Below are 27,445 nucleotides of genomic sequence, written 5' to 3' on the forward strand. Positions count from 1 at the left end.
TGTCGCTGCAGAATGCTGTGCTCTGGTGGCATAAAGACGTTTGAAAACAAGAGAATGCTGGCCATTAAGGAGAAGCGTGAGTGAAGGAAGCAGGGCTCAACTTCTGGAGACGTTTTCCCTTGCAACACCTGTGGAAAGTGCTGCGCATCCAGAATCGGCCTATTCTCCCATATGAGAACACACACCGACAGATAAGCCTGCCTGCCTACTCATCCGTCGGACCGACGGGAGACTCCATCTCACAAACAGATAAATACTAAATATATGCATGTGTGAATTAAAAAGTTTTAACAGAAAATATGAAATGAAAAACCACAAACACAATACCTGTTCATGATCATTGATAAAAACAATTTAAATTTCACTGTGAAATAGCTGGATGAAAACAGAAATTAGCAGGGAAAATGATGGGACTCAGTTGTAATGCTGTTGTGTGGTTGCTGTTGTTTTTACAGCTTTTTTTTTTTCTTCTTTTTTTTTTTAGGATAGATGAACCAGAAAAAAAGTGACAGAACGTTGCAAGCTTATGATTTTATTAAATCCCTGCTTGGACTCGGTGCCAGTGAAGTGCTTGGAGGAGTGGTTGAGCACTGGCGATCAGTCATACATTTTTGCTTCAAGAACGAGTCTTGCTGCGGAATTCGGTACCTTTTGAAGCTCACACAGAATGTACTGTGGACAGTTATCTAAGAGTGCATCAGTTGCAATATTCCAGTTTTGACAATACGGCAAATGCACAGACAAGGGTTTTTGCTGCTTGAGTGGCGCTTACGGATAGAACATATACGGTCGTATCTCTACATAAGTGAGATTCAGTTTATAAATATTAGTGAAACATGTTTGTCCTAGGACATGACATCGTGGTCAGAAATGATGTAATCAAAGTTTCTAGCAGAAGGAGCAAACGATATTTCCGAAATTCCAAATTTGATGAATGTGGGATACGGCTCAAGGAAACTTTTCATGTTAGTCGTAATCAGAAAGGAACACGCAGAAGATTCAGAACTAAGTATATTTTCCCACATGTTCAGTGTGTTTATACTGATGCATATCATGCACTGGAAACGTCAGTATTGGCACACACACACACACACACACACACACACACACATGTGCGCGCGTACACACACACGCACGCACACACACAGAGCATATACACTCAGGCCACACTTCCCTTATCCAGTTAGTTTATCATCAGTTATGTCACCACCCACCTTCTAACTGCCCCCCCCCCCCATCCACTTTGTTGTTGTTGCTGTTGTTGTCTGATATCACTCTGCGTGAACAGACGTAAAATCAATAAACAACAACAATTAAAACAACAAGCACACACACACACACACACGCACACACACACACACACACACACAAAACTGTGGATATAGTCGTCGAAGAAATGAACGAACCACACACACACACAGACACAGACACACACACACACATTAACACTGCAAGCTTCCATCAGAACAACGCGCGCGGCCGGCGGTGATGTCCTTTCATCCCTTTGAAGGCGGAGATCCTCCGCACTCCACCAAAGTGTCGTCTGCTCGCGCGGTGGCCTGGTCGGGCCGCGAGATCGAAATGACGTCACAGCCATGAGTTCCTGGGGGCCGGTGTGCGAGAACCCGCTATGGTGAGGCAGCACAGGCACAGAGAGGCCAGTTCAGAAGCAACGTGCCGACGACACACACCGTGCTCTCTCCCCCCGACACACACACAAGAGCGAAGTTTCATTGATAGATCTCTCTGAATGTGAGTTGCCGGGGATCCCACTCCTGTGTGACTGTGAGGTGTGAGCTTTGAGAGCCTGAGGTCGGCTCGGACACTTGCCCGCAGCCATGCTGCGACTGAAATTTCACTGGAGTTTACTTCTGCTGCTGGCTTCTTCGACCCTTCTGCTCCCGCACAGTGCAACTGGGGCACTTCAAGGTAAGGCACACACACTCTTTCACAAACATAACACACACACACACACACACACACATACAGTCACGTTCGCACACGGGGTCACAGTGTGTACTCTGTTCTCCGCACGCACCAACCGGCGCTATCACGTTTCCAGTGAAACTTTGAGAGAGCGCTTGAGAATGCAGTCATCGATCGTTTGTGCAATTCTTAGCCGTTTGATCTTGATCAAAAACACGCCCAGTTTTAATTGCAGTTGTTCTGTTCAGTGCGGGTTTTTTGTTTAGAGCGGAATAGGTGCTTGCATTGTAAAAAAGTTTGCACCATTCTCCAGGTGTTTCGTGCAGTCGAACCGAAGGCAGGCACCATCAGAGAGCAAAAGAACCCCTCCCCCCTCACCCCCTCCCTATCTTGACGCAGTGGGGACTGCCCCAACTGTCCACCCTAGTCAGGGCCACAGTCTCAGGTGTGTGGCCGACTGCTTTGCTGTCTCTCACTCTGACCTGCGATCTCGATTAGTGTTGACAGGTCCAGCCGAGCAGGAAGGGTCCGCTTTTGTCACACTGCCCTGAGCTCGGGAGCTACTGATAATACCCCTCCTGCCCCCGTCCAAGCCCCATCACTTGTTGTTGTCACTATCCGGCCTTGAATCTTCCCTCTGGTTACAGCATACATGTGGAATGTGTTTATTATCATCAGTGCTTATGTGTACATGTGTTATGTGTTGTGTAATTACACTCTTTGTTTTGTAGAGTGTATTGTATACTTAAAAGTGCAGGACTAATATTTACAATTGTAAAGCTGTTTCACAAAATTTCTGTCTTGCAGCATGCACAAAGTCTAATTTTGTAGCTCAAAGTGATGTGTGTGTGTGTGTGTGTGTGTGTGTGTGTGTGTGTGCACAGAAACAAGCTTCCCATTGACTCAAGTTACATTTTATGTATGTACCTGTACATGTTTAGATGCAAATGCACATGTTTTACGTTCAAAACGTGAATATATAATCTATATTGTAGTACAGAGAAACAGTCCCAGAAAAAATCAATGTTTGTATACTTTATGTATGTGTACGGACATGTACATGTATGCAGCTGAGATGAGCTTTGATCAGACTTGTGGAAAATGTATTAGTTTGTTATTGAGAATGGAAAAAAAAACAAAACAAACAAAAACATACTGATGTTCCAGTTTTGCAACATATACATAACCCACAAAGTCATAAAAATATGCTTATGGATGTTTCATTTCTGTAGACATATGTCAGTGCATGTCATACACAATACAGTATGATACACTCACACAAGACATCACCACCCCACCCCCACTTCCCTCCCAGTTTTACATTGAAATAAAATATATCTTCTGCAGATAATGTGTGGAGTCTCATTTACTGATTCAGCACTTTTGGGGATAGTTATACACACACACAGTGAAGCGTGCCAATCTTGGATAAAAAGAGAGAGAAGGTAACAGATGGTTCATACAACTGGAAAGCCTTAGGAGTAGGGGCAGTGTTGGTCCCCATATGCAGTTCATACCAGTCTGTAATGGTCCTGGCAAAAGATTAGTTTGGCCATCAGTTGTGCAGTCATCAATATCGCAGTGTTGTTGGTTTTGGCCTCATTTCTGGTGGTACAGAGCTTGCCGGAGTTAGCCTGGTTGATGAATTGGATAGGTCTAAACAAACAAGAGCATGTGCATGCATGCACACTTACACACACACACACACACACACACACACACACACACACACACACAGAGGTACAGACGCAGACACAGACACACACGCACACACACGTGTGTGTGCACAAAGGCCCAGAGTGCAGAGCATATTTTGATCGTGTATAATGTACAGTATGTACTTGTATAATATATATATAAATTCATATAATCATGACTATTGAATATGTATAATATATAATCAGTAAAATGCTGTATTTGATTTCAACATATTATGTGGTAGTATAAATTTGTGCATACCCATTCACAGATTGAATGTGTACATGTCTGTATGTGTGTGTGTGTGTGTGTGTGTGTGTGTGTGTGTGTGTGTGTTTGTGCATGCATGCATGTTTACACACATGTATTTATAGATTCTGTGTGTGTGTGTATGTGTGTGTGTGTGTGAGAGAGAGAGAGGTAGTGAGTGTGTGTGTGTGTGTGTGTGTGTGTGTGTGTGTGTGTGTAGAGCATTTGAAAAATGCTACTGGACACCTTGTTTGAGATCAGCAGAATTTCATGTGGTCTAGTTAGTACAATACTACAAATGTCCTTTTCAGTTAATGATTTGTATCTATATATATCTGGAGCAGTATTTGTTTTTTTCTGCCCGGAAAATGATTTTATCTTTAAGATTATCATTGAAAACACAATCAAAACAAAACGAACCAAGTAGCCAGGAGCAAGCAGTTATCAGCTGACTCACATTGTTGATGTGATGTCACAGACTGACTGTCTCTGTACTGTCTCCAATGTTACTTTGTAGAATTACTACAAAAATAGTTTCCACTGAGCATGATTGCCTTCAGGTAATTTGAATGTTCCAGTAGCCAGTTGTGGCACTGTGACATTACAGACGTTTGATGATTATCTCATGTTTACAATCATTCAGTCTCACAGTTCAGCATTTCTTTCTGGTCTCTGTATATATATATATATATATATATATATATATATATATATATATATGTATGTATGTATATATATATATATATATATATATATATATCTGACATGCATGCATGATATTTTATTTGAGAGTGTACAAGCTGTGCTGCTGCAAGTGATGAAAATTATGAGTAGGAAAAAAAGATTAGTCTGTGCAAACTAAGAATGTCATTGCACATGTATTCTAAGTCAGATCATGATATTTATTATTTTTCCTTAAGTGTAAGTCAATTGAAATCAGTTGAAAAGAGCTGTCCAGCACTGCAACCTACACAGTTTTGACTTTTTCTTTCTTTGCAGTTCAGAGATCTATAGACATACTACCTGCCATACATTCATAACCTGTCCCATGTTTCTGAATCTGACAGAATACAACATCCATGTAGATAGATCTAGACTATGCTGCCCACATTCCCATCCACCTACCTCCACATCCCTGACCCTAACCTCACCCCTGTCTCTCTCTTGCAAGTAACAGAATAGTTTGTCTGTCACCCCAGCCTGGACACTTGTTAACATTAAATACACACCCAGTGTACAGATTGTATGGATTGTATGGATTCAGGGAGACATTTTTTGCCCAGTCACCCGCGCCGCCCATGACACTTACACAAGCGCCCATGACACTTACACAAGCGGCGGTGGATTACTGTACTCGCTCTCCTACCCAGGCTGACCCAGGAGCCAGACCCTAGACTGAAAAACCAGAAGCGAAAAGCAATCACAGAGTGGTGGGCTGACTGGTGTAGCATGAGGGGTGGGTGTGCAGACACAAGGCTGTCCCCATTATTGAAAGTGAGATAGATAGTCTGTGTGACAGTGACTTGTCCTGTGGGTGAAGGATCGGCCGCAGTCAGAGATAACTTATCCCATTTCAGGTTTCACTGAGCCTTTTAAGCCTCGGCAGAATTTCTTGTCGTACAGAGAGGAGACGTTGACCTCGTCTGTATTGACTTGTTTGAGATTGCTCTCGGTGTGCTAACTAGGTTGATTTAATCTTTTTGAGGAATTGTACACAGCTCTAGAGTTTTAGAAAGAAGTGGGGCAGTGTCAGATGCATATATATTCAAGCAACCCTTTCTGTTACTTTCTATCATACTAAAGTTTCAGTTTTAGAAAATGATTGGATGCACAGAATTCAGTATGGTCTGATTCTTTGAAACTGGTGAAATGCTGTTTTATCAAATATTGCATTTTTAGTCACACTGAAAAGAATGGACATTTTTCTACAATGTCCTGAACAAAAATTGTTGTTGTTGTTATTTTACACTTCTGTGGTGCACACAACATCTGATTTCCATTCTTACACTGTTACAGAAATATAAGTATTGCTATTGTTTTGGATGTTATGTTCATGCACTTCATGAAATCATGTTGTGTGAGGGTGATCTGTCATGTGCAAAGCATGTGGAAAAACAGTTTTTTTGAATGGGTGCTTTGGTTATAAAAAAAAAGCTATGTTGTAATTTATGACACTTCTGGTTATAAAAAAGCAATGTTTTAATTTATAACACTTCTCTTCCTGTTCTGATACGTGATAGTATGCATTAGCAGGCATACATATATATAAATGGATAAGGACACACACACACACGCACACACATGCACACACACACACACACACACACACACACACACTATATATATATATATATATATATATATACACACACATGAATGCATGCACATTCTGATTTTGATATTTCATACTAATACTATGTATACATGTTCATGTAGAGAAAACCGTGTGGAAAGTTAACTTCAGTTTCATTTCTTTCTCAGTCTCTGTATATTTTATAAATATCTGTACATCTATTTATTCCTTAGGAGAAACAACAACATGGTAAATTTGATACCATCCACTGTTCTAGTGTTCTGGGTGGGAATTCATACCTGTGTACAAGTTACATGTCAAGTACCATGTTTTGTACTTGAGAGTAAAACACTCAACTACTACATAATGAAGGGAGGGAGTGTACTGAGGAAACTACGCTCTGCTTGCCTTGCTTCACCCATTCAAACCAGCTGAAAAATTAGTTTGGTTTCTGTTCCTTTGTAGGCTGGGTACATTGAATGGGTAGAATGTCCAGGCGAGAGAAGCAGTACATGTGTCGGGGGGTCTGCCATGGGTAGTTTTAGGCTGTTTTCCAGGTGTGTGGGTAGGCTGAAAGTTGTGTTGTCTGCTTGACTGCTGAGCTGAGACACAGACACCGATCCTTCTCCTCCGTTTCATAGCTGGGCAATCCCTTGCTTGGATATATATATAATGCTGAACTAAGCCCTTTTGTAATCAATCCAGGAGACCCAAGTTAGGGATCTTGGCTGTGTCTTAGGTGGTATAATATATCTGATTTGCCTGCTCAGTTAACAGTAATGTGACGAAAAGCGTTGCCGAGGGTTTGCGTGATGTTATCCATGGGTATATGTAATATGCTTATGTTTGTCGTCTGACACCACTGTTTGTTTTACTTAGCATTCAACGTGGAATTTAGATCTCTCAGTTGGCTTAGACGTTGTGAATGAAACTTTCTGGTGGCAGCATTAAATGCTATGATTAAGGCTATGTCACAGGACTGGGAAGATAAGTGTTGGTGTCACTGTTCACATTATGATCATGAAGGAAGGGAGAAAAACAGAATCAGAAAATGCTTGCTCTTCAGCCACCCACCCGCCTTCGCCACACACACACACACACACACACACACACAAAAGAGGCATTCATGCATACTGTCTCATTCATGCTTCTGCACTTGTGTACACATTGATATGGAAAACAGATGTTTACGTGCATGTTTTATCTCTCTCTCTCTCTCTCTCTCTCTGTCTCTCTCACACACACACATCTATATATATATATTATATCTATATATAGGATGTATGTATAATGCTGTCATGTATGCATACAATATGAGTATCTGAGGGGAACAAAGAAAGGAAAAAGTGGAAGGAGAAATTTGTGGAAATAATAGTTTCTGGCCTTTTCTCGGAACAAAACAGGATGCTCATGTGTCCTCTTTTGGTTTCACTCATTGACATTGCAGTAATAACAATTAGTTCAGGCCTTTTTCTATGATCGGAACAGGATGCAGATGTAATCACTTTCGGTTTCATTGATGTAAAAATTGTAGTGCTGTGTTAGCTCAGTAGCTCTGGTCAGGACTTGATGAGTCAAAAGTAAGGAAGTTGCACTATGACTCCACTAGAAGGGCATTCATTCACGGGTCCATTGTTCATGTACTTACTGAAACATCTTGTTGGGGTGTTCTATAGATCTGTTCAAGAAATATTTTGCATACTTAACTAAGAGACATTTAGTTAGCAGACAAGAAGTTGTCGCATAGAAACCATGCAATGTGCACGTGTATTTGAAGATGTGAGCTACAGTGACTATCTTCTTTCTCTTGCTTTCTCACACATTCACAAGAATCAATAATTTAAAGATCAAAACGCACATCCCATTGTGCATTCTGAAATTTGATAAAGTGCAGGTGAAAAAAATCCAGAATTGGCAGTTTGTATTATTTTCGTTTTGTATGATAAGCGTTTGGAAGAAAATTTTGTTTATGAGATTAGGGCAGGGGAGGAGCGAATTGGGGTCTGGAATTGAAATAAAAGAAAAGAAAACACACACACACACACACACACACACACACACACACACACACACACACACACCAAAAACAAAAAACAAAACAAAACAAACAACAACAACAACCAACCAACAAACAACAACACACACACAACAAAAGCAACAAACCAACGCTAATTTCTCCATAGAATTTTTTTTTCCAATTCCTTCTTTATCATGTTCAAACTTAGCATTTCAAATTACTGCAGCGCCGGAACAGACAAATAGTGCCTTTGTTGAAAAATAGTATGCTTAGCATGTTCGTTACTGATAGTTCTCAGAAACGGGACCGTATTAATCCACGTGTGAGACACAAAACTGAGACAGAATGTCGGATAAACGTGGTATGTTTGTCGGTTTGTTGACTGATCAATTCACACCAACAGTCATCCTGAAGGAACTCGACGCAAACTCAAGACTCAAGAACACACACACACACACACACACACACACACACACACAGATTGCTGATTTTTCGGTGTGTTTGAAAGTGATCACCACAAGTCACAGAGCTGTTCAAATTTGGGCTCGGGAAAGAGAGCACTCGATGGTTTGATGCATAAAAAGCCAGGACCGATTGCTAACGAGTTATTGACAAAAACGAAATTTGACTTTGATGGATAAAATGACTGAGCTAGTCAACGACCTGACCAACAATGTAAAGGAGCAAATCTGAAGGGGCATAAAAAGGCAAAAATGGCTAAGTTGTATAAAACAACGCCCCAAATCCTGATCCTGATCCTGATCCTAAGGGAGATCAGAAGCGTTTGTGGGACGACATAGCCGTCATCGCTCCCCCAGGTAGCGATAGCCCAGGACAGGAGGCAGGTGGACTGATTGAGTCATTTTTATGGGCCAGACGTTAGTCCTTCTGCTCCCGGTTTCTAAGGCAGCGATGTAACGCCATCCAAATCTTGACACTAAGTTGACAGACATTTTCATGGGGACCCGAAAAGCCCTCCTGTTCGTGACAAACGTATGCTGGGCTCCGCGAAAAGCTAATCTGTACCGTCAGGTCGGGGCTTTTGTGAGACGGCATCCTCGTGACCATCTCAGGTGAGGCGGCCACTTGGTGTTGAGTGGACCTGTAGTGGGGAGACCACATCAAAGCCTTCCCCGTGTTGACACTCGGAGTAAGCTACCAACATGGAGGGCAGACAGGATGTAGAGGGGCGTGTAGTGGGAGGGGCGGAGAGAAAGGAGGGAAGGGACGACAGACAGGTGATAGGAAGTACCTCTAATGGACTGGGTATACTTTCTGATTTGACATTGTATCTTTTTAGGAGTCTCACAGCGTTGGTTCGCTTGGCTGAAGTTTTAACAGGACTTTTTTTTTTTTTTTTTAATGTACAGATCCCTAGATGAAGGTTTTCACTGAGATATTGTAGGCTAACAAGGCTTTTCTATGGAGTCGACTATATAATTATATTCACACACACATAGATCTATATATACATATATGATTATATATATAGCGAGACAGAGAGAGAGAGAGAGAGAGAGAGACATACATGCATACATACATACATACATACATACGCGCCCTCTCCTCTCCTGTCTCTTCCCCCACACAGCCCCCAGCATCAGCAGAAGAACGGGGGCAAATACTGCTGTCGCCCTTTGCTGATGCTGGAGGATTTGACAGGCCAGGGGCTGAACGGCTCAGGTATTGACAAACAAAATGTCAGTATGGGGCATGCTTTCCAATCCGCCCACACACACCGTGGTTGTTGACGTGTCACGTGTCCTCTCTGACTTGCCCGTGGGAGGACATCCAGATGTGTTGCACAGCAAGTCCTGTTCGTTCTGTCAGCAGTTATATATAGAGATGCCTGTTTTGTGGACTTCACACAGCGTTGAAGTTGGAAGGTGTCGGAGAGACTTCCATTATGCTAGTCCTCAACTTCTGTTAATCTGGCCAGTCGCTTTCCCAGTTAGTCTGCTCGTCACTCCGTTTTAATCTGCTAGTCTCAGTGCTGTCTGTTTGGTCATCTTTGTTGAACAGCATATTAATATCAAAAATTGAAAATGTTGTTGGTTCGGATTATACACTGTCATTGGTTACTGCATAAAGGTACCAGGGACGTTGAATGGTGGGTTGCGAATTTTTAGATGATATAACTAATAATGCAGATATGTAAGAGAGTGCTCCCCACCCCCCTCGCACACCCTCGATGAGGTTTACGACAAGTAAATTGAGTCCTGAATCCTGAGCGCTCCCCGCGCCCCCCCCCCCCCTCCCAGTTTCGCAGTATGATGTATGTACGATCGCAAAATCAATGTCTGTCTCTTCCAAGTTCTGTTTTTTCTTCGTTGTTTCCCCCTTTTTCTTTATCCATCTGTCTTTCTCTTTAGCTGTCTCAGAATCTCCTCCCTCGCGCGCGTCAGTGTGCAAATACCGACGCAATTGTATGATCTATGTCTATTGTCCCCGTTTCATTTCTCCCTCCTCTTCCCTCATTATACCCCATTACCCCCCATTTTTATCTCCGTTTAAGAGTCCTCAGTTACCGAAGGCCTTTGTGTAAGCAGTCCGAAGTTTTGTTTGAAGACGTGTCTGGAGATGATACGCTATCAAGGCACAGTGCTCCGCCTAAATAGATATTTTTTCCTTCCCTCTGCTTTCCTTTGTCTCGCTTTTACAGTGCTCCTTTTTCTGTTGTTGTTTCACAGTATGCGCGGGATCGTTTCATCGGTATTGGTTCTGTTCTTTCTGCACATTCATTCCAGCAGTCTTGTTTTTCTCTGTCTGCACATTTCTTCGGTTGTGTCTTAATGCCCTCAAGTGGAGAGAGGGGCTTTCTATCAACCACTCCCCCCCCCCACCCCCCTCACCCCCACCTCTGTTCTGCAAGTCGTTGGCTGATTGATGGTGGCGGACTTGGAGTTTCCCCCTGTGTCGTGTCCTGCATTTCTTGGATTGATCCTTTTTGAATCCTTGCGCCTTCCCCAGCTATCCGCTCCCCCCTGATGAAGGGAGACCGATGGAGCCTGAGGCTGTCAAAGGAGCGGCAGATTGAGCCTGGGAGCAGGACAGTGCAGGGGAGGACAAAGGCGCTTTTCTTGCAGGCTGGCTGCTGCCTGTGCCTTGTTGTATTGTCTTGTCTTGTCTGCCCCCCTTTGCTGGAGTGGGCCAGTTATTGGAAAGGGGTGTGGAGGAGTGGGAGGAGGGGGTGTGGGGGTCTGACTAAACGGAGGGGCTACTCTTGACGTCTGTCACTGGGCATCGTTCATCAGTTAGGCGGGGATGTGGGGAAGGGAAGGGAGGGGAGGGGAGAGGAAGGAGGGTGGGTCGGTCAGTGTCACGTTTGGACCAGAGTCTCTCTGTCTTGTCTTTGTTTCTGTTTGCCTGTGCCTTTGTTCCTGTCCCCTGTATCATTTTCTCGCTTTCTTCCTCTTACTTCCCTTCCTCTCTCTCTGTGTTCCTTTCCGTCCCCAACCAGTTATAATCACCCTATCGCGATAATGTACATGGATCTGGTATGTTTTTCACACACGCACGCGCGCTCACACACACACACACACACACACACACACACACACACACACACACACACACACACACTCTCTCTCTCTCTCTCTCTCTCTCTTAATATTCAATCACAAACGATCGCGAACATACACGAACGTGCGCGCAGACACACACACACACACACACACACACACACACACACACACACACACACACACACACACACACACACACACACACACACATATATATTCATATATGTATTGAAAGACGGGCAGAGAGAGGGAGAGATTTTGTCCTCCCGCTGTGTATCCGAAATGAGTTCCCTCCCGCAAACTCACCCCTCCATTATTCATGATTTAGCATCCTAACTCTCCCTCTCCTCCTCCTCAGAAATTGCAGACTTCCGCGGTGGGTGGAATGTGAGGATGGGGTGTCACCGGCAGCCTGATGGTAGACAGTGATGAGGTCTTTCCAGACAGCCCTGTTTCTGACGCTTTTCGGTCGATAATCAGCGGCACCTTATCTCCAATGAGTCGTGGAATTTCAACAGTTTGGTGAAAACTAATACCCTTTCTCCACCCTCATCCAATCCCACCCCACACCTATGCCACAGACCCACATGCTTCTGTTAATGAAACACTTTGTGATGTGTAGAGACTATGTGGTTGGTTGGTTTCTTCACAGTAGTGTAAAGATGCGTTTTCGTGGTCATGTGGTCACTCTTCTCAGTCCCTATCAATGCACGTCGTTGGCATTCTTAATGACGTAAATGTGAAACAACAGAACGTCTGATTAACAGAGGGAACAGATTCACACATGCCGTCCGTCGTGTTCTTGGAAATTGGAAAGCATATCATCAGATTCACTCCCCCACGCGATGAAACGAAACGGAAAGATAAGCGTGCGTGGTTTCTTCAGACAAGGGTTTCGAAACCCCCTGGTCAAAGATCAGTGTGATTATGTTGCCACGTTCAGTAAATATTCCCGCATCAAAAGTTTTAACGAACGTCAAGCACGCTGGTAACGCACAAAATTTTGGTAGGTGCGTTTGAGATCGGGAAGAGAGAAGGATGAAAGGGCGCACTTTCGGATGTGGGGAGGAGGGCAATTTTGAGGGATGTGATGGAATTCAGTAATAGAGATACTGCCTAGCATGTACCTTGATATACATAATTATACCAAAATTCGTTAAGTGTATTTTGTTTTGTCAAAGTGTCAAACTGTCTCGCGTATCTGTGTAGTGTAAAACGAAGTTTGTTTTGTCGCTTTGTGTATGATTGCTCATTGGTTTTGCTTGTTTTCTGGTATAATTCTTTTACATTTCGTGTCTTTGCATTGTTGAGTGGTAATCACAGATGGATCTTTTGCGAGTTTGAAATACACGCAACAAATAAAAAGCTAAGCGACAGATAAACACGTATGTGATTCAGTTTTGTTTTCTTGGAAAAACGATTGAATGGCTGAATAAAAGAGAGGGGATGAGGGAGAAGGATGAAGGATGATCAAGCAACGAAATTTCTTTATTATAAAAGTTCAAAATACATCATTCGGTTGAATAAGAACGTGCAAATGAAACATGCACAATCCGGTCTCTCTCTTTCTCTGTTTATGTCTATCTCTCCCTGTCTATTTCTGTATAGTGTCTGTATAGTGTCTGTCTGTCTCTCTCTCTAGGCATACATATCCAGTTATATATTATGTTTCCAGTACAGTCGCCACACCCGGACATGAAACTGTGACGCAAAAAGTACTTCCGCTTCGGGTTGCTTCGGTAAAAACAAACAAACAAAACAAACAAACAAAAAACTGGTTGGGAGTAATACTGCCATGAAACGCTTTCGACAGCTGGTCGGTGGTAAATGCTGCTGTCAAAACCTATTCGACGAGACTTGCCTCAGTGTGCGAAAGCAACGGGCCACACATCGCACAAGCTTGGTTGCCTGCTGTGCATGTAACAGTTGGGGTCCGCATGAATGCCAGAGCCGCTCAGCACCCATCTCTGGACGCAAGCCACTCCATTGATCACGCACAAAGATGGGGCCCGACTTCATTGGAATTCGAAGCAGATAGAATTACGAAAACATGTGTGCTGAACACGGGGGTCAGGGAAATCGATAGAGCCCTTCAGGGCTTTTTTCGGACAGCGGTGTAGACAGTTCACATACAGCTCCCCCTGACAGCCGCTGTTTTGTTGTTGTTGTTTTTTACGAGGGGCTGGGCTGTTTTTTTGGTGTCGATGGATGGTCAGCAAATGGCCCGTCGCGGAATCCTCTGGTGTTCAGAATTTCTCTCCACTCCCCTCCCGGAGTTGGAAAAGTGCATGAGAGGGGTGGGCGATTTGACTTTTTGTGTTCGGAATGCTGCACTCGTGCAAAGAGCGTGTGATAATAGCATGCATTACAGAGAGGGGAAGAGGAGGGGGTTAGGATGAGGAGTTGGATGAACAGACGGACGTAGCCAGAGGCAAGGTGACAGAGAGAGAGAGAGAGAGAGAGAGAGAGAGAGCACATAGTTATATTCTCAGAAATTAGTTAAAATCTTTTATATGTTTACTTCAAGGTCTGTATGCAGATGGGAGCCATTGAAGCAGGGAACAAGCAGGGCGAAACATGCAAGGACGGTGATCAGTCTACAGTTCGTTCTTAAACAGGTTGTCGTTTCCAGTTTGCGTTTCCAAACAGGTCGTCGCCACCAAAACAGCAGCACCATCTGTTTTGTACCACCACAGTTTTCCGTCAATAGTACAAACATTTCATGTACAAGGAACCCAGCAGCATGGCCGGGAATCAAGGACCCTCTCTCCCATGCACACCCACCCACACACCACCAGTACTTGATATTCCGGTCAAATAGAGAGAGTGTGAGAGGAACAGTGAATGAATGTTTAATGTATTTGGCCAGGGACATACGCGCGCGATCGTGCGGACAAACACACACTCACTAACACACACACACATACACTCTCTCTCTCTCTCTTATTCTCTTTCTTTACACACACACACACACACACACAACACACACACACACACACACACACACACACACACACACACACACACACACACACACACACCTCGTACGTGTGTGTGTGTGTTGTGTGTGTGTGTGTGTGCATGTGTGTGTGTGTGTGTGTGTTTGTGTGTTGTGTGTCTGTGTGTGTGTTTGGGGGAAGAGTTTATAAGTAATCAGCGAAATGAAATCTGCTTTAAAGTAACAAATCACCAAAGAAATCACCAAATTACATCAGACGCACAGAAGGAGAGAGAGAGGGTGGGTGGGTAGCAAACAGATGTAAATAGAGGAGGAGGAGGACGAGATTAAGAGTCCAAGACGCAAGCAAAAAGTCAGCAGCAGCTGAAGAACTATTGAATTAAAAATGTGGCGAGGTCGAGTGCGTCCCCAGTGATTCCCGTTATCGGATCAGACAAGCCCTTCAGAGCTGGTGGTGGGGGTAGTCTCAGACTGTGTGTCTGGGCCCAGGGACTTGGGCTCTCTTCAACCCGGAAATGTCATAAGCCTCGTGTGAGGCAATGCCTTGTGTCTTGTGGCCTCTTCAGTTAGTTTGGAATGGTGTGCTGTGGAGTGTTGCGAGCGCGGACGCGCGCGCGCGCGCGCGTGTGTGTATGTGTGCAGGAGTGTGCATGTGTGGGGTGGAGAGAGAGAGAGAGAGAAGAGAGCAGCAGAAGCACAACGTGACAACGATTCGTAATGAAGTAAAAGCATAAGAACTAATCGTATAAAGTCAAAGCAAATCAACGATTCATAATAAAAGTCCAAGCGGAACACCAGAACAATTTGTAGCAAAGACAAAACAAAACAAGAATCTGTTACACAGTCGGGGGAAAAAACAACAACCCGTAATGAAGTCCAAACTGAACAACGACAGTAGAAAGTTGAACGATTTTTGTTTGGGGTACTGCCGCAGTCGTTTGCGGCTACCATCCTACCTCGCTCAACAACAAATCACACTCCGTCTCTACATGCTCTTCGTGCGAACAAATCAACAACAACACAATTACTTGTTTTTGTGTTATGGCTCAGTGAGTGGTGCAATTGTGTGTGGTGTGTATTTGGGGCAAGTGAGTATGACTGTGGTGTGTGAAATTTATAGTGCGAATTTGCTAGAAAATCACAAGGGAGATCACAATCATCAGAGACAGATGGAGAGAGGGGTGGGTGGTACAAACAATGAATAGAGGAGGAGGAGGATCAATTAGAGTCGAAAGCAGCAAACGCACAGTGAGCTATTTTAAAATGGGCATGATGCGCCACCAGGTTCCGTATGGATAGTGACGAGTTAGAGGGTGAGGGGGGGGTTAGGATGTGTGCTGAGGAGGGCTGGGCCTCTCTCCAATGATCATATTGTGGGGAATGCCTTGCTCTCATTGTCAAGAGTCAGAACTAAACAGCTATTCGTAATTAAGTCAAAACGAAACAACTATTCGTAATTAATTCGAAACAAAACAATTTGTAATCCTGTGCTGTTTTCATAAATTCCGAAGTTTCCTGATTTTGAAGTGTTGCTAGGCGGGTGCCGATCCAGCGTTGCAGACCGTCACAGAGACAGGGAGCTGCAGTTTTAAAAAGTAAGTTGTTTTTATCACATACACACAGAGAGATTGCACCCACACGTGTTTGCGTAAACATGTTGACAGACAGACCAACAAACACTGTTCCAAAGGAGTTGCTATTGATGTTGATTTAAAACAAAATAGATATTAGCCAGCCCCCAGTTTCTTCTTTTCTTCTTTCTAGCATGTTTATTCTAGAAGTTTACTGTCATGATTAATGTATGTCTGTATGTGTGTCATAATGCAAAATTTGAATTAAAAAAAAAAGATATATGTATATAAATATTTTGGAAATACACACACACACACACACACACACACACACACACACACACACACACACACACACACACACACACACACACGCACGCACACGCACAAACACACTTACACTGGTAGAAAACTTCCTTTGCGGAAGAAACAAAGAAGCAAAAAAGCCGTGACAGAGCACAGACAGACAGACACACACACACACACACACACACACACACACACACACACACACACACACACAGAGTGTGTTTCATGTCGTGTACGCTTGGACAAGCTGGCATCAGCTGTCCTCTTATCTTTCCGCAAGCTTCACCGGTGTTGCAACCACAGAATGACCTTCATCATGGTCGGCTACGCTGCAAAATCATCGACTGACATCACCGCTATCACAAAGGCACAGAGTTCGACAAGAGTTTGAACGCCTTAGATCATGGGATTGGAACCTTTTGTTTATTATTGATTTATTGACTGACTGACTTAAATTTATTTACTTATTCATTTATTCATTTTTATTTATTAATCATTTATTCATTCAGTTAAGTTTTATTTTGAATGTCGGTGGTAGTGTACCTCAATCGACCCATACCTAATTTAGGCTTCGTTCGTGTCCAACCTGGTCTGGCCTGTCAGTGCTGTATGATCAGCTTACACCCTCCGCGGATATCAAAATAACAGAGGGTCGTTGTGTCTATGACAAAACAACAGCAACAACAACAACAACAAAAAAAACGAAAAAAAAAAACACAAACCCCGAAAAAAACGAAAAAGAAAAAGCCCCCCCAAAACCCCGAAAAGAACACACACACACACACACACACACAACACACACACACACACACACACACACACACACACACACACACACCACAAAAATAACAAACAAAAACACCACATGTCAAACGAAAAATTGTAATTTGATTCGACAGGAGCACAACATCTTTGCTGCCAATATAAAAATAATGCATATGGTTGTTTTTGTCCTTTGTCGTGGTCCGCTCTTGTTGGTGGTGTGAACGGTGTGTATTATTTTGATCCTGTTCACAGTTTATTTTGTGGTGTATGTCGTTTTCATTACAACTGGGATAGAACTGGACCTGGAATGTTTCACAAATAGTTTACAGTGTTTTAGCAGACCCACTTCTTTGCTTATTGCTTTTGTGTGTGTGTGTGTGTGTGTGTGTGTGTGTGTGTCTTTGAATGCTTCCGGTGGTAAAATATAGAATATTGAATATATCTGACATTGAAGGTAAAACACGGTTCCCTTTTACAGTATGGAACGTATTTCTTAAATGGATTTTTAAAGATAATACAAACTCTTTCATCATAGTGTGTTACATCAGTTGAGCCGAACCTAGTGGAACATAGTGTATGTTATTCAACATGAAATAAGAGAAACGAAGTAAGTCCATGGGTGTGCCTACACACACAAAGAAAAAAAAAGGGGAGGGGGGTGGGATGGGGTGGGGTGGGGGGGTAAGCACTGAGTGACTCAGGAACGTGGTTTGAAAGGAAGAGCAAGTGGAGTGAAACCCTGAAACGATCCCACAAAGAGGGACAGCGAGGGAGCTATTCACGGTAGTTAGCGCCTCAAAAACCACAGTGTTTCCGACCGTGGCGAGTTCCACATGAATGGTGTAATGACAGAGAGAAGACTGACTGGTCTCGGTCCCCCCCCAAGTACGGACAGTCGTCGTCAGCAGTGGATGGAGTGCACGACAACGCAACAGAAAAGCAATACCCCGGACAAAAAGCTCCCCACAGGATATAAATTACCAGGAGAAAAGCTGGCTCACTCCGGATTGACGTCGCCAGTCTTAATTTCAAACATATATAATCGTAAAAGGACATCTCAAATTTCAGTGGGCATAGGCTCATTCCCTAACTTCTGATGGCGTAAAACGTTAGTTGATTGGGGAGGTTGTATTTCCAAAATGTCTAACTTTTTCAGTTTACTGATGTATTGCTACAGAAAGCATTCGGGCAGCCGGAGGAGCGAGCTATCGTGCCACCTCCAGTCATGACAGGAATTGATTGTGTCCTTGTGTCAAACTGAAACTACACCGTCTTTATAGACGACAGGAGCAGCTTGTACCCTGTGCAGTCGATTGTACATTTCATCGCCTGCAAGTCTGTTATTGATTTTACAGTTTTCAGTTTCATGGAGGTGTCAAAGCGTGCGGAAGGATCCATCTACAGATGGCAGATGCCTGATCATCGCATAAACTCAGTGCACTGATCAGGCCTTGAGAGGTTAACGAAAAAACAATCGTCCTTTCATTGCTAGTACACAGTAAATGGCGAGGCAAAGTCTGACTATTAACCCCGCTCCCCCCCACCCCCTCCCCCCTTTTTTGTTTGTTTGTTGTTGTTTTGCTACTGCTGATTAAAACGAGGAATGAGGAGGCTAAAATGTCCGGGGTACCTTATGCTCAGGGTGGCTGTAGTTGTGTGTACACAACTTGATAGCCCTGGCGGTGTTGTGGGACAAGGCTGGACACCAAGGGACAAGCCTAAGTCCACAACAAGATGTATGTGACACCTTTGTCCTACAGTCGGTGGTCACTACTGTGCAGGAACATTGCTTCTCCCCTTTCACAGGAATGTCCTGCCTCCCAAGTGGTCACCGGTCAATTTTTGTCTTTTGCGACAGCTGTGAAAGTATCCACGTGAAATACGTATTGTTGGAGCACTTTGGTGTTTCTGAAGATCACCGCATTTCGTATGCGTGTGATGGATATGAGTGAGTGTGTGTGTGTGTGTGTGTGTGTGTGTGTGTGTGTGTGTGTGTGTGTGTGTGTGTGTGTGTGTGTGTGTGTGTGTGTGTGTGAGAGAGAGAGACAGAGAGACAGTGAGAGATATAGCATGTTAATTAATTTTCACAGATGTGGCGAGTCAGTCGGTAATGTTTCGGCGTTGGGTTTGTGCTGGTCAACTTTCCTTGCACGCATCAAAATGCTTGTGCGGGGTGGTGGGAGACGGGTCTCCGTTTGGACAGTGACCATTTGCGCACCCGTGTGCATGGCCAGTTGCCAGTTGATCGGACATCAGGTCATCACAGCCATCTTTGTCTCTGCCCTCGCGCGCATCCCAAAAGCGACCCTCTCTCTCTCTCTTTCTCTCTCTGACTTAGCTACTTATCAGGACACACACACACACACACACACACACACACACACACACACACACACACACATACACACACACACACACACACACACACACACACACACACACACACACACATACACGTACACACACACACACAGACACACACACACAGACACACACACACTGACACACTCATATCCATCACATGCATTCATACACTCACTCACACTTTGCAGAACTGCCACCCCCATTATAGACCCTTTTATGTTTTTTTTCGTTTGAGGGCTTTACGAATAACCAGTTTGCATGTTTGTCAAACATAAAATACATCTGCCTCGTTCGCTTTTACTTGTAGCAGTTTGAGGTGAGCTAAAATAAACCTCCTTATCTTCTGTGTCGTGGGAATAAATTAATCTATATGACCGCCCTTCGGCGTGTTACTGGATGATTTGATCCCACTTTTGTTAAGCGGTACGGACTTATGTTGTTGTTGTTTTTATTTAAGAAAAGATTTTTTCACAGGTAGCGCGCGCTCAGCTGAGCAAGAACGATACACGAAAACCATTTTCGATTTGGGAAAGGAATTGATCGAGAGCGGGTGGCCAGAGCGGATGGTTGGAGTGCGGGAGGGGTTCGTTTCTGTACACTTAACACTCAAACGGCATTGGTTTTCTCAGTGCTTGTGTTGCTGTCCTTTTTACTTGCCATCCATTGCCGCCCCGTTGCTCCTCCCCTCTCTTTCTCTCTCTCTCTCTGTCTCCCCCCCCCACCCCCCCAGCTGTGTGTCCTTTTCGTTACCCCAGGTGGGTCTTTTTCTCTTTGTCCTCGGCCTTTAGTGAGTGTACCCAACACACGGGAGTGTCTTCAGACATACTTCTTCTCTTCAGTGTGTGTGCGATGTGTGGTTACTTTCAGATGTCAAGTCACACACACACACACACACACACACACACACGCTAATTTGGGATTGTAGTACTTTGATAATGTTGTGTAACAGTTGGTGGAGATGACGTGCGCTCTTCGTATTTACTATTAAAGATCTTCGACACAGAGTTCCCGGGGTGGGTGGGGAGTGGAGGGGTGTGTGTGTGTGGGGGGGGGGGCGAGGTGGAGAGAATGGTTCAGGTCCTGGCAGACTGTTTGAGCTGTGGAATGACGGCTTGGGCTGGAAGCATGCCATTCTGAAGTGAACGACAGGTGGCCACCACGTTTCTGGCCTGAAAACAACAAAAAAGAACAAAAAAGAAACAACTCCCTCTCCCCCGAACTTTCTGTCCACGTTCAGTTAAAAACAACAAAAAAAACTTGTGCCAGTTCAGTGCGTATTTTGCATGCTGGATTCATCATCGTCATTTGTGCTTTCTCCTCTGGCTTGTTTGCGGTGTGTGTGTGTGTGTGTGTGTGTGTGTGTGTACACGTACGCATTCGGATGTGTGTAAGTGTGCTTTGCGCGCGTGTGTGTAATGTTTTTCGCATGAAGAGGCTTTCAGTTGGTTGTGCAACGCAATAGCGGTGATGCTATTTCGAGTAGTGGAAACGTGATGAAAAATCACACGGCCCAAGAGTTCTGTGTTTTGATCGTCAAAACTGTGATGGTGGGACCATGAACCACGGAGGTATAGCAGGCTGCCTAACTACAGTGTATACACGGTCTTCCACACAGTTGGCTGTATTAGATTTCCTGGCAACCTCATTGCTAGAACCCCCCAGTGAGATTATTTAAAACTCCTTTTTGACACGCTGTTGGTGATCATTTGAACTTATGGTTCTTTTCTGTAAAGATTACACCTGGTTTTCATGTGGGAAGGAAACGTGATAGAAGGAAGATCAACACGATGTGAATAGGAATGAGGAAGACTGTTGGAGTCTGGTTTTTAGTATAGTAGGTTCGTAGAATACGACCCCAGTCAATACAGTAGTTCTTTCAATGTAATAAGTACGCGCACGCATGCGTCCACACACAGACAGACAGATAGACACAGACGCGCGGCGCATACACACACACACACACACACACACACACACACATTCTTTGGAAGTAAATACTGTCGGTGACTTGTTTGTCACTTCTTTTTCTGTCCTTTGCCGTGTTCACAGGTCAGCATGCAGCCTGTACACTGTGTGTGTGTGTGTTTGTGTGTGTGTGTGTGTGTGTGTGTGTGTGCGCGCGCGCGCGCTCGCGCTCGCGCATGATATAACCAGAATATTTTCTCGAGTTAATAACATTTCTGCACTCACGAATAAAAAAAAGAAAGAAAGGAAAAATCGGTATGTTAAAACGAAAAAAGTTGTGTCGTTTACATTCAACTGTTGGGACCCATTCATCGGGACTGTTTTTACTTAACGCACACAGCAGGCAGCAGCTTGGCAGGAGTCCAAGTGACAGGCAGGCTGACTGACGACGTCCACCGTGTGTGTGTGTGTGTGTGTGTGTGTGTGTCCCTACCCGAGCGCTGAGTCATAAATATATAGGACACGGACTGACTGAGTGACCAGCAGGTGAAAGTACACCTTCGTAAGTGACAGGACGGACAAATGGTCAACCTTGACTGACTTTTAACTGGTGAAAATTATATATTCGTAATTTTGTTCACAAGTTTCGTTTTGTGAAGTATGGAATCATGTTGAGCTGCGAAAAGTCTAGGTGTGTGCATTACAGTGTTTAGATCGCATGCACCACGCGCACGACCTATTTTTGGTTCAGTGTTGAATTGTGTAGGTCGTTCGTTGGGGTTAGGAATGTACACGGTCATATATATAAACACTGAGATTGGTTCTGCTTGACTGCATTGGCCTTAATATATCTCGGCTCGGCTAAACGACATGGTACAGATTTTTTTTTTATGTGTACGAACATTTGCTTACTTGTCCGGGTTCGTCTCATATGACACCTGTAAACATACACAGACTCACACACAGACTCTCTCCCTCCCACCCCCCCGCCACTCCCGACACAGACACAGTTTCTCTCTCCCCCCCTTCCCCTCCCCAGATACACAAATGTACAGACTCTTTCTCGCCCCATGTCTCCCTCATAGACATAATGTTATTTCGTTGCTTTTGTAACAAGATTTTTTACCCGATATATATATATATATAGACATGTTTATAGATATGCACTGCATTTTATGATTGGACAAAGTTAATGTCATGAACAATGCAAGTTGAAACTTGGAAATGGTTTGTCTGGGATTTTTTAAACAGAAAAGCACGGATGTATCCGGAATGCAGACAGAGAATGAATTTAGCCCCCCCCCCCCCCCCACACACACCTCCCCCAACCCTACCCCCACCAGGGCATGGATAAACGTGTACAAAAATGTACAGCCGATGGCTTAGCCTGGGTATACTTCTGTTCGGTATAGAGGGGACAGGACGCCATACAGATCTTACGTGACTTGGCTTTTTCCCCCTCACTTGGTTAAAGCGCCGTGATTGTCGGGATCGTCCCCCGCTGATCTCCGGACACGCCCACAATCTCCACAGCGCTTGTTGTCTGGGTCCACGAGCCATGGGCACGGAATGAAGTTTGACTGTGAAGGCCACGACTAGTTGGTATTCAGCCTACTGTCTCTGTTATCAACACTGCCAGGTCAGGGTCCACAAGAGGGAGAGAGAGAGAGAGAGAGAGAGAGAGGGAACACTGGACATTGAATTGTTTATTGCACATCGGCCAAATGCCCTTATACAAACACGGGGGGGTGGGGATGGGGAGGTTGCGGGGGGGATAGGAAGTCGGGAAATGGGATGGACATGGCAGCAATATTGAATCATATACATATCAAATCCCATGAGACTATGAGGTTTCCTTCTGTTCATTGCATGAAAAATAAATTCCGACAAATTCTGTTAATATTTCTCTTTTTTTGACCTGAGTAGTGTTCCAAAATCAGTTCTTATGTAGTCATTCAGAACTGTTTCCCTGATGTCCCTATACAGTGTACACTCAAATAGTATATGTTTTTAATTTTCAATACAGCATAAACACATATTTTTATCTGTTGAATCACTGTATCGGTGTAGGTTATTATTAATTGGCAATACATTCAGTCTCAGTTGCGTGATAGCTACTCTGTAACAGTATACGTCAATACTTGAGATATATGCCTCTTTTTCAAAAATAGTTTTAAACGACGTGTAGCTCATTTATCTGTCACTGTCTCTCAAGGATCCAGTCCATTCTTGTATGTACATATCAATAAACCTTTGCAATAAAGCACGAAGAAAGAGTTTTACATTACCAACACCTTGCTGAAGCCAAATAATATCAAAACCTGTTTCACAGAGAATCTTCCTAACGTGCGTTACCCAGCAGTGTTTCCCTTGCATTCAGCTAAATTCTTAAACATATGATAAGCTTGGTATGGTAATCGGTGAGGCTCCATGGAAATCAACTTTAACCAATATCTTATGCAGCTTATATAAGAATTTATGAAAAGTGGATATCGACCTAATTCACCATACACCAATAAGAGAGAGAGAGAGAGAGAGAGAGAGAGAGAGAGAGAGAGAGAGAGAGAGAGAGAGAGATGTCGCCATGGCGAAAATAACGCGACGTTGAGCATCTGGACTGTAGATTGAAAATCAGTTATGGTGAATTAAGTGAAACTTGTGGTGCGTCTGCTTTGGTTTCTTATTTAGAAACACGGTGTCCAGTCGTGACCTGTCACTGTAATGCGATTTGGGCAGTGTGTGTGTGTGTGTGTGTGTGTGTGTGTGTGTGTGTGTGTGTGTGTGTGTGTGATTGCGCGCAGTGTAATGAGAAATGTTTTCAGCAAACATCGGGTGATAAGTTGCCATTATCATTATGTCTGTGTACATTTCATCCGTTCCATCTTATATCTTTTTTTTTTCCATGACATTTTCTGTTCTTACCGGTCCATTATCTGTATTGTCAGGTACAGTGCCAATGAACAACCTTATTCTTTGCTTCAGATAGTTATATATGTTTTGTTAACAGCTTCGTCTTTGTTTCTTTTTTTTCCCCTTCAGCGGCGACAAAAGAGAAACACCCAATCCAGACCAGTACTTGAGCTGTCATTCCCCCTTGTGTATATCTTAAATACCACCTCTTCCACCTCGTAGGACAGGTATATCCAGTGACAAAACGACGTCAACAACAACAACAACAACAACAAAAAAAACTCCAACACACATCTTTCTGTCAGTCATGAACTTCACCCATCCCGTCAGAAACAAAGTAAATAAAAAATAAAGAAAATTAGAAGAAAAAAAAAAAAAAAAGAAAAAGGAAAAGAAGAAAAAATGACTTTGTTCGCAGAACTGGAAAACAAACCCTCTGACCTCAATATGTGTGTGTTTGTGTGTGTGTGTGTAGGGGAAGATCGAGGTCGTGGAGGGGAGAGAGGTGTGTGGGTGGGGAGTAGTTGGGAATTTGATGCTAAATTTCAAGCGCCTTCATCCCAGCGAGACGGACGGGACAATTTAAAGCAAATAGAATCTGTCCCCCCCCCCCCCCCCTCCAACTTTTTACACAAGGGGGAAGGAAGGGTGGGGTGGGAATCTGGCCTTGACCTTACCTTTGGAGAAAAGACAAGGTCAGTCGTTGAGGAGGTGATGGGTTGGGGATGTGAGTGAAGGGAGGAGGGGTTGACAGTGTTGTCGTTTAGGTAGCAAGGTAAGGACACCCCCACTTCTCTCTCTCTCTCCCTCTCCGTCAGTCAGCGCCACAGGACGACAGTAGTGTGGGGGATTTACGGCAGGTCCTGTTTCACTGGGGCTGTGTTTTGGCTGCCTGAGGCCTCGCTGGCTTTCCTGTGACCACATACCACCTGACCACGCGGCAGGGTCGTGTGTGTGTGTGTGTGTGTGGTGAGAGATGGGATGTTGGAGAGGAGGAAGAAGTTTGTCTGTGTAACACAAGAGAGAGATAAAGAGACAGACAGAAAGACAGAGAGAGAAAGGGGGGAGGGGTGGGGTGCTGTAGCAACATGCGTTCATGTTTTCGTAAGGGAGAAAGAGAGAAGACAGGTCAGCTTGTCAGAGCGTGCGTTTAATGTTTTCGAACGTGGGTGCATGTGTGTGTCCATGAGTCGTGTTGACAGCTTCTGCTTGACGAAGGCATGTCTGTAAAATACAAACAAAACGTCCTTGTCCCAGTTGGCGCGCGCGGCGCAAGGACGTCAGCATGTTTATTAAAATAATACACCGTCAGTGAGATGGATTTTGGACTAACCCGAAGTTGCTAAAACGCAGATCGCCGGGACGTTGCGAAGGGTTTCAGCCCGTCCATTCATGAGAGGGAGGGCGCAAAACTTGTGAAAGACGTGTTCATGCAACAATAATCCAATGCATATGAATAAAAATAGGAGAACATGCAGGTTTCAGGCCACATTGTTATTATTGTTATTTTAAAATTTTTATATTATTTTGTTGTTGTTTAGAATTGATCGTAGCTTAAAATGTTTTGAATGTTTCTTCGTTCTGTCTATACCATACCTTCTCACGCCACTTTAATGCTTTCTTTCGTTGTTGTTGTTGTTGTTGTTAGAGAGAGAGAGAGAGAGAGAGAGAGAAATGAATGCACGGTCGCATGCAATTATGCACACGTGCGTGTGTGATTGCGTCTGATCAGGGATCTCTCAGTAATGCCTGGGTCATCTGAAACAAACGGGCTTTTGCGCCGAGCAATGATCATGTCATAATAATTATCACCAGATGAAGGAATCGTTCTGAACGCAATTAATGAACGCCACGGGATGGACGCTTAACGCTATGCAAACACGACCTGCATGAAATCAAACATCAGCGAGGATTGAATGGACATGATCTGACCCTCCATTTATTCATATCTCGCCCAACGCTTCACTTCCTCCATCACACCCCCCCCCTCTCTCTTTCTCTCTCTCTCGTGTCCTCTCTCATTTCCCCCTCCCCTAGGTGTCTTTTCTGCCTCATACACTAGTGTCTGTGTGTCTGTGTGTCTGTGTGTCCTTGGTAAACTTAATTTTTTATATTTTGACATAATCCTTGCAGAAGGAGGGAGAGTACAAAGAATGCGGTTAAGCAGATGATAGAGAGAGAGAGAGAAAGGGAGAGGGGTCTTGTGTTGAAAACACTGGCTGCTTTGTTCTCCAACATGTCATTCAGACCAGCCAGTTAGTGCGTTGTTACGTGCGCGCATATTATGATGGGTGTCAGTCGTTATTACAATGAACACGATTGCAGCTGAATGTGACTGTCTTTTTGTCTTGTGTGATTCATTGATTCTGTATGTTGACATTTTCACACACGCACACAAAAGAGCAAAGAAAAAAAACAACAAAAATTGTTAAAATCAACACGATTGAAACCCTTCTTCTTCAGTGGGTACGGCCTGAAAAGGAGAGGCAAACCCGAAAGATGTGGCTGCATGCACAGCTTGCTGTTCAGGCACTGGGCGACGCTTTCTGCATGCATTTGGCAATGAATGTGTCATTGTCCTTTTGGTGCAGGCCGTTCACACCTGTTCTAGAAAAAAAAAGAAAAGAAAAAAAAATTCTTTGTCTGAGAGGAGCAGCAAGAGTTGCGTCATCGAGGAGGGACGTTTGTTTAGAGCTTTAGCAAGATTTTCTTGTTCTGTGGTCCGTGTGGTTGCGCTGCCCTACCTGCGGAAACGCTTGGGATGAGTCACTGGCGTCACAAAACAGTGGAGTCCGTGTTAAAAAAAAAAAGAAAAAAAAAAAGAGTCTCTTTCGCACAGGATGTTGACCTGGTAGTATTTATCTGTGGTGAACTGAAACGTGCAGTAGGAAACCATTAGTTTTTCTCTGTTGTGTTTTTGGGTGTTTTTTTTAGGGGGGATGATACGCATCAGTG

General features: G+C 44.0%; 1 protein-coding gene across 1 annotated transcript in view; it reads left to right on the plus strand.

Annotated features, from left to right (window-relative positions):
- The first annotated feature begins 1,517 nt into the window (after positions 1-1,517).
- The window catches only part of LOC143283299 (prolow-density lipoprotein receptor-related protein 1-like), a 264,347-nt gene continuing 238,419 nt past the window's right edge, over positions 1,518-27,445 (plus strand). The window contains exon 1 of the mRNA XM_076589486.1: positions 1,518-1,929. Within this exon, the coding sequence (XP_076445601.1) occupies positions 1,839-1,929 (91 nt within the window). The 5' untranslated portion in view covers positions 1,518-1,838. The remainder of the gene's footprint in view (positions 1,930-27,445) is intronic.

The sequence above is a fragment of the Babylonia areolata genome, chromosome 1 (assembly GCF_041734735.1).
Source record: "Babylonia areolata isolate BAREFJ2019XMU chromosome 1, ASM4173473v1, whole genome shotgun sequence".
Lineage (NCBI taxonomy): Eukaryota > Metazoa > Mollusca > Gastropoda > Neogastropoda > Buccinidae > Babylonia > Babylonia areolata.